The following is a 13,217-nucleotide window of genomic DNA, read 5'->3' as shown; positions in this document are numbered from 1 at the left end:
CTTCGTTCACTAGGCTCATTATTAACTGAAATTGTCTGAACAGAATCTTGAAAAAACAGAAAATTTGCAATATAGATAACGGTGCGTATGGGATGTGTATAGGGTGCGTGGGTGCGTGAGTGCGTGACGAGTGCGCAGTGGGTGTGGGGTGCATGACGAGTGCGTGGTGCGTGTTGGGTGTGTGACGAGTGCGCGGTGCATGCGAAGTGCGTGATGAGTGCATGCGGAGTGTGCGTTGCGTGCGTCGGTGTGTGAACAACATACTTTTACTCTTCGTCACAATGCCGATCTCACAGTGCATCCAGAATAAAATCCGGCCAAAATATTAAACTCAAACTAAAAGCATGCATCCAGAGATCCACTTACCTCAGACGAATCCGACGACATTCTCAATCACAACCACGATCTCACAGTGCCGATCACAATGCCGATCTTAGTAGAGCCAAAGTAAATGGAAAACAGATGGGTGGGTTTAGTGTGTTTGATAATGCGGCGTAGTAAGTTGGGAACCAAAAGCGCTGAATAACTCAGTTAAACACACTCAAATCGCACCCATACACACTAAGGCACCATGCGCACTTACGCACTCAACGCACTTAATGCACTTTACGCACCCTGTTTTGCCTAATTTTTCACTTTGTTAATATGTTAATATTTTCAATTTGACTGAGAATTGATCTTTCGAATAAGTTTTTCAACTTCGAATTATCAAATAAGTTTTTTAACTTCGAATTATCAAATGTAACAAATATACGATTTTAAAAGCTTTTGGGAAAAATTTTTTTCGTTAAATTAAATATAAGTAATAAGTTGAGGGGGTATTTTTGGAATTATAAAAAAAATTGCTTATAAAGATAAAATGACTATAGATTTACCTAAAATGGTTTAAGCGGATAAAATTTTGTCTATTTTAATTAATATCCCCTAAATTTGATTCATCAACCTCAGGGGTTCGGGCCAGTTGTAAAGGGTGAATCATGTAAAGGTGGAGGGTATTGAAGTAATTGTGGAGGAGGATTACATTAGAACCACCTTTTATCAATTAATAATGCTAATCCTTGTCAAGTTATTACACTTTACTCATTTAGCGGTTATTACACTCTTCTTATTGTTTTTAGATGTTCTATAGCATCTGCTTCTAACACCTAGCTCTCTGGTTGAGGAGAGAAGAGTAAGCAACAACAACCAAGTCATCAATCTGACAGAGACAAAATGTCACACCCACCAAGAACCAAAGCACCTCAAATCTCTGATATTTTAGCGGTGGTATTATTATTATTGTTAGTATCAGTGACAGAATCAGCAATAGGAGTGAACTGGGGGATTGTGTCTTCCCACAGGCTGAAGCCATCCACAGTAGTGGATCTATTGAAGGATAACAAGATACAAAAAGTGAAGCTTTTTGATACTGACCCTGATGTGTTAAAGGCTTTAATGGGGAGTGGGATTGAGGTGATGGTTGGCATCCCAAATGAGATGTTGGCTCCTCTAAGCTCTTCTACTGCTGCTTCTGATTTATGGGTTCGCCAGAATGTCTCCGGATATGTTGTTAAAGGCGGTGTTGATATTAGGTACATTGTTCATCCGCTTTTCTTCTTTCAAATTTCTATTTGTAGTTCTGCTCCTTTGTCAAGATTTGGTTTTTTTCATTTTAAATTCTTACTATCAAATATTACTATTCTCTTAGTTTAGTTGCTACTTGCTGTAGAAGTTGATGAAAAGAGAGAAAAGAAGAAACTTTTCATCAACCCCTTTATTTATTCATTGATTTTAAGCTTTTGATTTCGTTAAAAGGCTTACAATTTAGGAGTTACCCAGAAAGAGTTTTCAAAGAAACTAATGAATTTGAGTGTCTCAATCGACCATATGGAGAAAAGCAAAGTTGTTTGGAAAGTAGAATTTGATTGTTATACTTATACTATGACAAAGGATAGCTGATAAAGGTTTTAGAATGATCTGGTGCTTAGTTGCAAAGTTAGGGAATCACTAATAATTAGGGTACTATAATAACCAAATTCAAGTGTTTTCTTGAACAAAATCTGATTCACTTAAAATCTTTTGAAAGATTTAGCAAATTGTCACTACGCTCAAAACCACAATATTTGGCAAAATTGATAATTTTGATTATTAATCACTTAAGTTAATTTTCTGGGATCTTTTCTCAAAAAGACATAGTTTCTCCTTTTAACTACTCCTATGTGCTAGCTTTTCGCTGTGTTTCAATTTCTGATAGTCTATGCAGCTGAGATCTGTCCTAGTTCCTCGACAATTACTTATCTTTTCTAATGAAAGCTATGGGTTCCTATGCCACTCTTCATGGCAAGCTGCTTGCACAGTTCCTCACTCTAGAATGTACACCACACTGTTAATATATGGTATTGGCATTTTGCCTGTCTTCAATAAGTTATTTCCTTACACTAATGATGAAGAGGAAATCAGAATTGCTTCATTGAATATTGTGTCTCTCTGAGACTATCACTGCACTATGTCTTTCATTAGCCTTGGTTGTTAACAGCGGCTGATCTTAGTCCATCTTGATGATTAACTTTAGCCAAAATCTCTAGTCTTGTGTGTGGATATATATTCTTGCTCCAATCATGATGGCTAAATTAAGCTAAGATCTCTAGGATTGATTTTGTGAGAGAGAGAGGGAAGGAGAAAGAGGGAAATTTCTGATTTAAGTGCGTTAGTGGTTCATTAGATTCTTTGTTTGTCTATATTTACAGTGGTTCTATGTTGTAACTCCTTGTTAGTGAGATTTGACAATTAGACTCTTCAATTAAACCGGGCAAATTATTGAGCCCTATAACTCTTCTCAATTTAATAGTCCATCAACAAGGAAACTTCTTATTAGTTTGACACAAACATATATTTTTTCGAATACATGGTAAAAAATGTAAAACTGAGTCAGCAACACTTGAAATATGGTATAAATTACTTTTTATACTATGCCTGCCTATTCATACTTAGGTGGTGACAGGTATGTTGCTGTGGGAAATGAGCCTTTCCTCTCAAGTTACTCAGGTCAATTTCAGTCGTATGTTCTACCTGCTCTGCTTAATCTACAACAGTCCTTGGGTAGGGCAAATCTTGCTGGCTATGTGAAGTTGGTGGTCCCTTGTAATGCTGATGCCTACGAGTCCTCTCTGCCTTCTCAAGGGGCATTTCGTCCTGAACTGACACAAATTATGACTCAACTTGTTCAATTCCTCAATTCAAATGGTTCTCCATTTGTAGTCAATATCTACCCATTTTTGAGCCTCTATGGGAGCTCAGATTTTCCCCAAGACTATGCGTTTTTTGAGGGCACTAGCCATGCTGTTACTGATGGACCCAATGTTTACTATAACGCATTTGATGGAAATTTTGACACTTTGGTTGCATCACTGAGCAAAATTGGATATGGTCAAATGCCTATAGTTATTGGGGAGGTAGGTTGGCCAACAGATGGAGCTTCCAGTGCAAGTCTCACTGCTGCAAGGACCTTCAACCAAGGCCTTATCAATCATGTCCTAAGTAACAAAGGAACCCCTCTTAGGCCAGGTGCCCCTCCCATGGATATTTATCTTTTTAGTTTACTTGATGAAGGTGCCAAGAGTGTACTCCCGGGAAACTTTGAGAGACATTGGGGTATTTTCTCCTTTGATGGCCAGGCTAAGTATCCACTGAACCTGGGTTTGGGCAATAAAATATTGAAGAATGCAAGAAATGTCCAGTACCTACCTTCTAGGTGGTGTGTGGCAAGCCCCTCTCATGATCTATCTGATGTGGCAAACCACGTGAAACTTGCTTGTAGTGTAGCTGACTGCACCACACTTGACTATGGCGGATCATGTAATGGAATTGGGGCTAAGGGGAATATATCATATGCATTTAACAGTTACTATCAGCTACAAATGCAGAATGAACGAAGCTGTGATTTTGATGGTCTTGGTATGATCACTTTCCTGGACCCTTCAGTAGGTGAATGTCGGTTTCTTGTTGGTGTAACTGGTTCTAGTTCATCAGGATTTGCACTGTATGAGAGGTGGATCCTTGTTAATGTTTTGATAGTGTGGTTCTTTATGGTTTGAATCCAAGGTTGAGATACAGCTGCAAGAATACGATAGTTTAGAAATATTCCTAATTATTATTCAAGGTTAGTCTAGCCATTATGTGATTGTTTACCGGGTATACTTTTATGTAGGAAATTATCTAATGTTAAAATTTTATTTTCATCATCACTCCTCTTTATATTTTAAGTGGATTTTATGTATATGAGCATGTCCACTAAATCTGAAAGGTTCAGATTATAGAATCATGCTGTTATTTGGATTCATGATGACAGAAAAATGTAGAAACATTCTGGAATAGGAAATGATATTTTCAGGGAGCCAAGCATGCTATCCCGCAACACCTCACAAACTGGTTGGTTACACAGCTTTATGCAAAGCATTTATTCATGTAATCTTATCCTGGTGGTTATACAGATTTGGCAAGTTGGGCAAAAACTTAAATCATGTCCACATCATAGCATGTTTGCAAAAGATTTACTATACAAATCATAAAGAACAAACAGGTAAAAAGGAACAGTGAAATGTTAAATTTGATTCGTATTACCTGGTGTCCTCATCCAATTGCAAGGTCTTTGGTCCTCCAGAGACACAGAGAACATTCCTGTAAAGCATGGTTGATTTATCAAGAATTTGTATATTGAAGATCTACCCAATTCTGTAAAGAATGTTGTGTAGGAGTTGGAGGAGCATAATGTTGTGTGGGGGTTGGAGGAGCATGTGAATACCCCATTCGCTGTTCACTGCTACTGGCCAGTTGGTAATTCGGATTTGAATACAGTAAGCTGTTTTCTAGGACTGGGGGAGGAAGAGGAAACCTCCCAGGATATCCTCTTCGGCGACTGCACACGATCATATAGTTGCAGACATCAATACACAGATTGCACTATGCCATAGTTAATGCGCATGCCATTGAAAATTACCCTAAAAGTTGGAGGTCTATCGTAGCTTTGTATTGTGATGGTATTTTCATCAGTGCACTCAAAGCAAAGTTTGCCCCCTTCTTGGACGTTAGAATGTTCTTGGATATAATTTCTATGAAATTTACAAACTGCTTGGAACAAAAAAAATTAGTGTCTGAACATCAAGCTTATTCTGATTCTTTTTTATTTTTTTTTCCCTTGTATTATACATTTGTTTTTTAACTAGTTACACATTTTCTATGTATTGAACCTAGAAATTGTCAAAAACTCGAGCAGGAATGTTGTCATCATATTTCTGCATCATGTCCCAAGGGCCATCACCAACTCCAACCAAAACTATTGACAATGCGTATTCACTGCAATAGCATGTACAGGTCTTTAGATTGTGATAAAGATACATTACCTGATGTCAAAAGAACATAGTTTTCCTGCTATATAACAACTTTGCTTTCACGATTGCATTAATTGTATTTTGCTCTTGAGGACTCAGCTGGCCGTTACCTCTATCGACACTTCTTGTAACCTTGCATATCATGTTAAATAGACAGTTGAAAAGTTGACTAAGCCATTAAAGAGAACTGAGATAAGCAAAAATACCTGGCCATCAGCAATGATCATGAGAACGTTCTATTGACCACCACTATTGTCCACAATTCTAATAGTAGCTTCTATAATTGGGGCAAAAGAAGTTGGTCCTGTCATAATCGAGCACAATTAATTCCTTAAGTCCAATTGACCTAATGAAAAGAAAATGAATTGCAAGTGAGACAAGTCATTTAATCCAATTTCCTGCTGAAATAATGTGAGGAACTATTTCTCTGCAACGTTCGAGTAATTCCTCGGAACCATTACATGGCCTATCATCTGGATAAAAGCTAAAAACATCTTGGTCATGTGTAGTAACTGCAAGTTAAAAAGAAGATGAAATTAATATAATCTTAATCTTCCATTGTCGCTTAGATTGAATCCCGAATACAAGATACAAAATTAGTTATTCTAAATGTGATGTCTATTTGACAGGATGAGAAAATGGTACTGACCATCACCAAAGCCATAACAAGGTAGGAGGTTATCCTCAACAAAAGCTGAAAGAGTCTTTCCAATGATTGATATAGCTTGCTCATAGGGATTTGGTGAAGCACCAAGGTGATGCAGACTCTTATGGTGAAAGGATCGAGCACCTGCCCACTCATTGCTCTTTGTGAAGTCGATACCCACGATAAGTTTGGAAGATAAGATTCCAAACCAGCTTGGGCAAGAGCTAGTATCACCTGAATGCATCTTTCTAGAATCTATCAGGATTATACATAGAACAGCGGACAATCCATTACTAGCATGGTTATATTGGGTAACATTTACAATTTAAATTTGCAGTGCTAAATTGTAATGGACATTCATATTCAGTATATGGCCTCCAAATTTCCAGACCCAAGAGTTCATAAAAACGCATAACATACTGTTGTTAAACAATGCATTAGCATAATACCTGATCAAGAGAGTGGTAATTATCCCCAATTCTTAAATACCTTGAATGCAGTTGTTTTCTTTCATGATCATCGCGGTAGGAGTTCCTTGAAGAGCATGAAATCGATGGACAATAATTATTGTATGAATAATTATCGTGATGACTCAGATGCCTGGACTGCTTTCCTCCCATATTCAAATTCCAATAGCTTTTTCTGTCGAAGAAAATGTGTTCCTCCAATGATCAGGAACTGTTAATAGTCCGAGAGGAATCATGTTAAAGGGTCAACTTTTTCCCAGGAAATTTACTCTGATGTATTCTCTCTGACTGTGGAAACTTTATTTTTTCCATAATTGAAAAGGCCACAGTGATTTAAAATAAACATATGTCAACCTGGAGTAATATAATTAAAGATAGTAACAAGAATTTTCACTGGTATATACTTACTATCATCAGCTCACCTTCATTAAAGTTATGCTGATAATGACATATAATGCCAAATGATAACACATTGACACTCATCAGCAGGAACCTACTGAGAAGTTTTTATCCATTTGTTAAATGTACCAAAAAATCTGACAAGCATGTTCAAAGAAATTTCAGAATGAATTAATATATTTAAATTACTCAATTTGCTTAATACGTGTCAGATGAGACTTCATATATTTTAATGAAGTAATATCAGATTCAGTCACCTAACTCAAGAAAGAAAAAAGTCAACTTCATTAGATGAAACTGGAGAATATAATTTTTGCATTTAAAAAATAATATTATCCAGTTTCATCTAATGAATGGTTGCAAACCTGGGGTGATATCAATGGCAGCTCAATATGTTTCATTAGATGAAAGTTGGTTGACAAGTTAATAAAATAATAGATGGCTTGTATTTGGAATGTTGCTGCGGTTTTCCAATTTTAAATATTACCATAGTTGGTATAAAGTTCACAGATTGTGGCTGGATGGTTATGATGCCGTGTATGCTTGGTCAGTAATCATTCATCATGGACTGCCTTTAATAAACTGGAAAATAAAGTATATTGCAAGTAATGCCTTGTATCCCCACAATTGAATCTGGGGGAATAACGTGTTTCCGGGCCAGAAACAGACGTCACAAGTTTAAAACAATGAGGATAGAAAGCAGGAATGTTAAAGCCACAAGGCAGCCTAAAATAAAATTCATAGTTGGATAAGATATTGCAATGGGATCCTCTCTGTCTGCCACAGCTTTAGCTTTAGCTTTCATAAACAAAATTCATACTTGGATAAGTTATTGTAATGGGATACTCTCCGTCTGTCATAGCTATAGCTTTCATATCATAAGTAATGGTTGCCAATTCAGTAATCTGCTTGTATAGAGCCGTAATCTTTTCAGTCAGCAATACAATGCCCTCTTCTTGTTTCTTCATTTCCTGCAGATAATAATACACATGCACATATATATTCGGACAAACTTAACATATATAGGCAACAAAAATCAACTACGCTTGCTTGATGCAGAATATTGACAATAGCCTTAAACTCATAAACTTCCTTTTCATGGCGAGATTGCTGATTATTATCGTTGTTGCCCTGTGTACAAGTATTAGATCAAACTTTAATATACCAAATTAACTAATATACCGAAAGACTTAGTGCAGTACAAATACCGGTGGTTGAAGTTGAAGAGGAGAAGGTACTGTTGTGTTGTATGATTTGCACCCTTGACTCAAACCTGGCGACAGCTGCTTTAAATTCATGAATTTTGGACTCCACCAATGTATTCTCTTGAACATTTTGTTTTATTTCGTCCATGTACTACTATAAACAAACACAAAAAACAATTAACTAATTAGTTCATGTTATTCATATCATTATCAAGAACAGTGATTCTAAACCTGGTTAGTGCCCAGCAGAGGTTCTGTAAGAGAAGAAATGGAGGAAGTATGCAATGGTTGAGTACAAGTATTTGCTGATTTTCCACCGTCCATTGACATGATTTATCCTAGAGTTTAGACATCAAAATCAAAGAGTATGAGATCATTTAAAGGAAGAAACGTGGAATATAAGATACTCCCTTGTAAATGTAAAAGGAGGAAGTTTCTTATTTGTAGCTAATCATACCATATTTCTTAATGCACCGTTGGTATGAGGCAGAGGCAGGGCAATACAAAATCTTCAAACAACTTGCTCTTTAGCTTTAGTAGATTAATTACTTTTTCAAAATATTATTTGTATTAAATTAATATGGTATATTCAGAGACTTGTAGTTGAAGTCAGATTTGGCTTTTAGTTAGGATTTGAGCCCAGTTCAGATTTGTGATGAACCAATAGATTGGCTTTTCCTAATGTTTTTGTGATCAACTTGTCATTTAATAGCAAAATATTTTTATAATACAGAAGAGAGTGAATCCTATTGTCATTTGTAAGGGGGAGTATGCGGCCTGAACTTAATCCTCAAGACGGAAGGAGTCATCAGAAAGGTTACCTTGAGCTCTTTTGTTGGTATAGCCCGTATAGTCTTCTTCGCACACAAGGGCACAACTTCATGTAAAACTAGGCCTATCTTGTCAGCTTTCTTCACTAATTCCCATTTGTTTTAAGGATCATCTAACCTTTCCCCTCTTAGCATTCCTCAGAAATCCCTAGTTCAACCAGTCCCTGAGTTCAAGTACACTGGGTTACAATTCCAAATTCTTGAAAATTCAAAAGAACAATTTATAGACAAGATAAAAAAATATAAAACTCAAAAGAAGATTATTGCAAGGCAGAGAATGACACTAAATGAATCAAATTTAGCTCTAATCTCACCTTATTGTAAAATACTTTTCCCTAAGAAAATAAATAAATAAAAAATGCCACGTTTAAGAATGAATTTTAAGCCCCAAGAAATGCAAAATGATAGCAGTAAATAAAAACCAACAAAATCTAGCTTGAGAGATGCAATCAATGTTTCCAAAATTATGAAACAACAAAAATTTATTACATTTATTTTCCAATTATTAGTCAAACATATAAAAGTTTTCACAAGGACAAAATGATATATGAGAAAACTTTTGACCAGCAAGCAAATAAGAGATTTGCCAGCTTCATATCACCTACACTTTATTTAAAACAAAAGTACACACACACACACACACACACTTTCTTGGTTTCTTCAAAGACACCAGGTGCAGCAAACAATTTCATAATACATCTAAAATGCACTTTCTTGGTTTCTTCAAAGACACCAGGTGCAGCAAAAAATTTCATAACACATCTAAAATGCTACAATCTCAGACAATTCATACCTTCAAGGATGGAACAAGGGCAAATATTTCCTCAATAGTTTCAGGACAAATGTTGGCAATCACACATATCTGCAGCCAAACATTCACAATCAAGAGAGCTCCATAACTTTGAATAAAGCAACAGCTTAGAATAATACCTCGCCATTCATGACACCATATTTGTGGTCCAAAACCATGTTACAAACATTTAAATGAAGGTCCTTAAAAAAATATATATATCAAGGATAGTCAAGAACCTTTCTGACAGCCTGGGGATCTGTATAATCGCTACTACTGTTGGCATACTGCAGCCCCCTGTCAAATGACCTGGAAAAAGGAAACATACTAAATCACTTTAAAAAAGTCCTAATTAATAACATAACTTTTGAATTGATACAAACACAAGGATTTTAATGGAAGGATCTGCAGATAATAAAACCATCTGGTCCTGGATTCCCTTTAAAATATATGCAGCCTCACGGTCCATCAAGCATTTGGCATTCTTTGGAAGCTCTGAAATATTGGCAAAAAAATTATCAACATTGTGTTGCCCTAAGGCTATTTCTGAGCATACAATAATCCTTCAGATATTAAATTTAAAACCAAAAAACGATGCACAGTCTACATAAGTAATAACGGGCTATTTCCCAACCAATTGATGCACTGGCATAGAGATAAAATGAGACCAATTTCAGCCTCATCTCAACCACAGTCAAAAATATCCACACAGCATAAAGCCTTAAAACTATAGCTTCTATCTTCCATGGACTTCAATCCAAATGGAAAAAATATTGCATTTTCAAAATGTAGTTGAAGTACATAAGTAGATAACAAAAGTAACAAATGAAGAAAATTTACTTCATAGAAAAGGATAAAATAGGATAGTGTGAGAATCATTAAAGATTGCATACCTTGCTCAATTCTGAGTTCAAGTAGTCGTGTTTCCTTTGCCGAAGAAGCCCTCCCACCATTCATGACCAAAACTCCTTTTCCCCCTTGTCTAAACCACCTTTGCAAAACATCATTTATGTAGACATAGAAAATCAACACAAATAATAATAGCCAAATGAAAAATAATGAACCAAAAATTAGATCCAGAATACCTTTACCAAAACTGGTTTCAAACTTCCCATCAGATTTTGAAAAGAGGTTAAATTTTCCGTTAGGTGAACCTATAAGACAACTACCAATACTTAGAAAGAGTGGAGAATGATAAATATTTATAGAATGCCATGATGAAATCAACTTCAACAACCTTTTGACATTATAAAAATATTTCCATCAGTCACATCCCACGAGTAAAAGTAAAAACAAATGAAGAAAGACACAACCTTCAGTAACAAATTGAACTTTTCTTCCCCGCTTTTACTTTGCTAAGCCATCATCCTTTCCTCCCAGCGATGCTACAAAATAGCACATAAATGGAACAATCATGATTTAGAACACGGAAAGAAGAAAGAAAAGACGCATGCATGAGGCATCGTTTAGAAAGAGTCTCCCTCAAATTTCAAGAACAGAGTTTGAAAGTTGTCCTAGAAGCTAAAGAATATTAAGTGATGGCTACCACATCGACGCATACTCCAGGACAGGGCAAGGAGGAATTTTAATCCATGGTAAACTTATAGCGAATGTGAAGACTCACAGAAGAACTCAATGCCTGAGATAGAGCAGTAGCATATGGGTTGGAAAACAAGGTTGCTTTAAATAAAAAACCCTGACCGGGTTTCAGCCTAAAATTAATAGGAGACGAGACATATAAAGAATCAGAAAGAAAATGCAAAAACTATTACATTTGAGAGAAGATTCGCCTCTCCCTCCTTTCATTACTGATACCGAGCCACAAGAAGATTTGCGCTCTAAACCCTGTTCGTCTCTTTAATCAAGCGGTCATGTCATATTAATATAGGTAATGAAATTGGTAGTGGATTAAGTTTATAATCCGGTTCAAGAATTAATTGGTTTAATTTATTATTAAATTATAATAAATATATTTTATTTAAATTTTGTAAAAAAAAAATCAATCAAGATATTTATATTTATAAAAATTAGAATATATTTATTCATTTGATTTTAATAAAATAATTAAAATTAAAAAAGTTTTAATTTCATAATACAGAAAAAAACATAATTTTATAAATTATTGTCTATAGAAAATATTACAACGGAGATGAGATACTTTTTTTTCTTTTATTTTTAAACTTATTTTTCTTTACAAATCTTTAAAAATTTATCTAATCTAATAAAAAAATTAAATTATTCAAAAATAATTAAAATTTTAAAAAATATTCAAATTTTTGATCAAATCCGATTTTTGACCAATTCAATGAAAAAACTTTTTTTTTGTATTAATCGAACTAGGCTTAGAGTTGATTCTTGGTTCAACTAGTTGAACCGACCAGTCCAGTCTGGTTTTAAAATCATTAAATATAGGCCAAAGAACTTATTCCCAAACAAAGATTAGTGTTTTGGCAAATTTTCATCCATTAATTTTAAAATTCTCAAATATTGATTTATTTATTAATTTTTTCATTTACTCTTCTTAATAAAATTATCATTTAATGAAAATATTTTAAAAAGTCAAAAAATTATCACATTTCCGCTCTAGGTTTAAAAATCCAACATTCTCACCTAAGGTTTGAGAAATGAGAAATTTCCCCCTAAGGTTTTGATTATCTCATTTCTAGTGAACAATGACTTCTCAACCGTCGATGTTCTCCTTCCTAATCAACTTATCTCTACCTTTCGGTCTCTTTGCCACTCTCCCTTGTTAAGATCGCGTTCGACGACCACCCTCCCCTTTTCAAAAAGTGATGAAGACACATCTAGAATGCATTCAAATTTGGATGAACGCTATTCACCAACCAAGGTCTTCGTTCATTGGTTTTCGTCAATCGTGTGTCATTCACTAATCTGGATGAATGTCGTTCATGATGATGAAACGTCTTCATTTGAGACGAAGACATTTCGTCTCATCTCCGACGAAAACAATTCCGTCTTTATAAAAAACAATGACGATAGGGAAGAGTGATAGAGGGACTAGGAGAGAGATAAGCCGACTAGAAGGGAGAACACCGACGGTTGGAACCCCTAAGAGCGAATTTGTCATTTTTCAAACATTGGGTGGGAGGGTTGGGGGAATATTAGATTTTTAAATCTAGGAGGAGAAATATGATAATTTTTTTGGTTTTTAAAAATATTTTCATTAAATAACGATTTCATTACTGACAATAACTAAAAAAATAATAGATAAATATATATTTAAGATTTTTAAAATTAATAAATAAAAATTTGAAAAAATACTAATCTTTGGATGGGAATAAGTCGTTTAGCCATAATATATAATGAAAAGTGGAGTTTGGGATATTTCCATCTTCTAGACATTGGGCTGAAACTGAAGAAATGCACCTTGGTACAAACCCAATCCATGATTGTCCATTCTTGACGACTGCATTGTAGTTTCTCTTTGCTATTTTGTTAAGCCATAATATATATGTATAGTTTTATTGTTTTAATTTATACATATAGTTTTATT

General features: G+C 35.1%; 2 protein-coding genes across 2 annotated transcripts; one reads left to right on the top strand and one right to left on the bottom strand.

Moving 5' to 3' along the window:
- The first annotated feature begins 1,071 nt into the window (after nucleotides 1-1,071).
- On the top strand, nucleotides 1,072-4,220 carry LOC123219571 (glucan endo-1,3-beta-glucosidase 5). Its single transcript, XM_044641576.1, has 2 exons — nucleotides 1,072-1,571; nucleotides 2,981-4,220. The coding sequence occupies exons 1-2, from the start codon at nucleotides 1,213-1,215 to the stop codon at nucleotides 4,071-4,073; spliced, it is 1,452 nt and encodes a 483-aa protein (XP_044497511.1). The 5' UTR covers nucleotides 1,072-1,212; the 3' UTR covers nucleotides 4,074-4,220.
- A 3,236-nt stretch (nucleotides 4,221-7,456) lies between these two features.
- Nucleotides 7,457-11,562, bottom strand: LOC123218343 (DNA-directed RNA polymerases IV and V subunit 4-like). Its single transcript, XM_044639763.1, has 9 exons — nucleotides 11,476-11,562; nucleotides 11,017-11,088; nucleotides 10,789-10,857; nucleotides 10,597-10,694; nucleotides 10,087-10,198; nucleotides 9,943-10,012; nucleotides 9,707-9,775; nucleotides 8,087-9,061; nucleotides 7,457-8,009 (listed from the first exon to the last, which is right to left on the bottom strand). The coding sequence occupies exons 4-8, from the start codon at nucleotides 10,658-10,660 to the stop codon at nucleotides 9,023-9,025; spliced, it is 354 nt and encodes a 117-aa protein (XP_044495698.1). The 5' UTR covers nucleotides 10,661-10,694; nucleotides 10,789-10,857; nucleotides 11,017-11,088; nucleotides 11,476-11,562; the 3' UTR covers nucleotides 7,457-8,009; nucleotides 8,087-9,022.
- Nucleotides 11,563-13,217: the final 1,655 nt, after the last annotated feature.

The sequence above is a fragment of the Mangifera indica genome, chromosome 6, assembly GCF_011075055.1.
Source record: "Mangifera indica cultivar Alphonso chromosome 6, CATAS_Mindica_2.1, whole genome shotgun sequence".
Taxonomy (NCBI): Eukaryota; Viridiplantae; Streptophyta; class Magnoliopsida; order Sapindales; family Anacardiaceae; genus Mangifera; species Mangifera indica.
This window is presented reverse-complemented; position numbering and strand designations above follow the sequence as displayed.

Bases quoted from the DNA above. Each gene is read 5' to 3' on its own strand.
- LOC123219571 (XM_044641576.1), top strand. From the start codon at position 1,213: ATGTCACACCCACCAAGAACCAAAGCACCTCAAATCTCTGATATTTTA. The intron at 1,572-2,980 runs GTACATTGTTCA...AGGTGGTGACAG, and splicing joins AAAGGCGGTGTTGATATTAG to GTATGTTGCTGTGGGAAATG.
- LOC123218343 (XM_044639763.1), bottom strand. From the start codon at position 10,660: ATGAATGGTGGGAGGGCTTCTTCGGCAAAGGAAACACGACTACTTGAA. The intron at 10,013-10,086 runs GTTTGTATCAAT...TCCTTTTTCCAG, and splicing joins CCTTCCATTAAAATCCTTGT to GTCATTTGACAGGGGGCTGC. The intron at 9,062-9,706 runs GTATGAATTGTC...TGGTTGAACTAG, and splicing joins CCCTTGTTCCATCCTTGAAG to GGATTTCTGAGGAATGCTAA.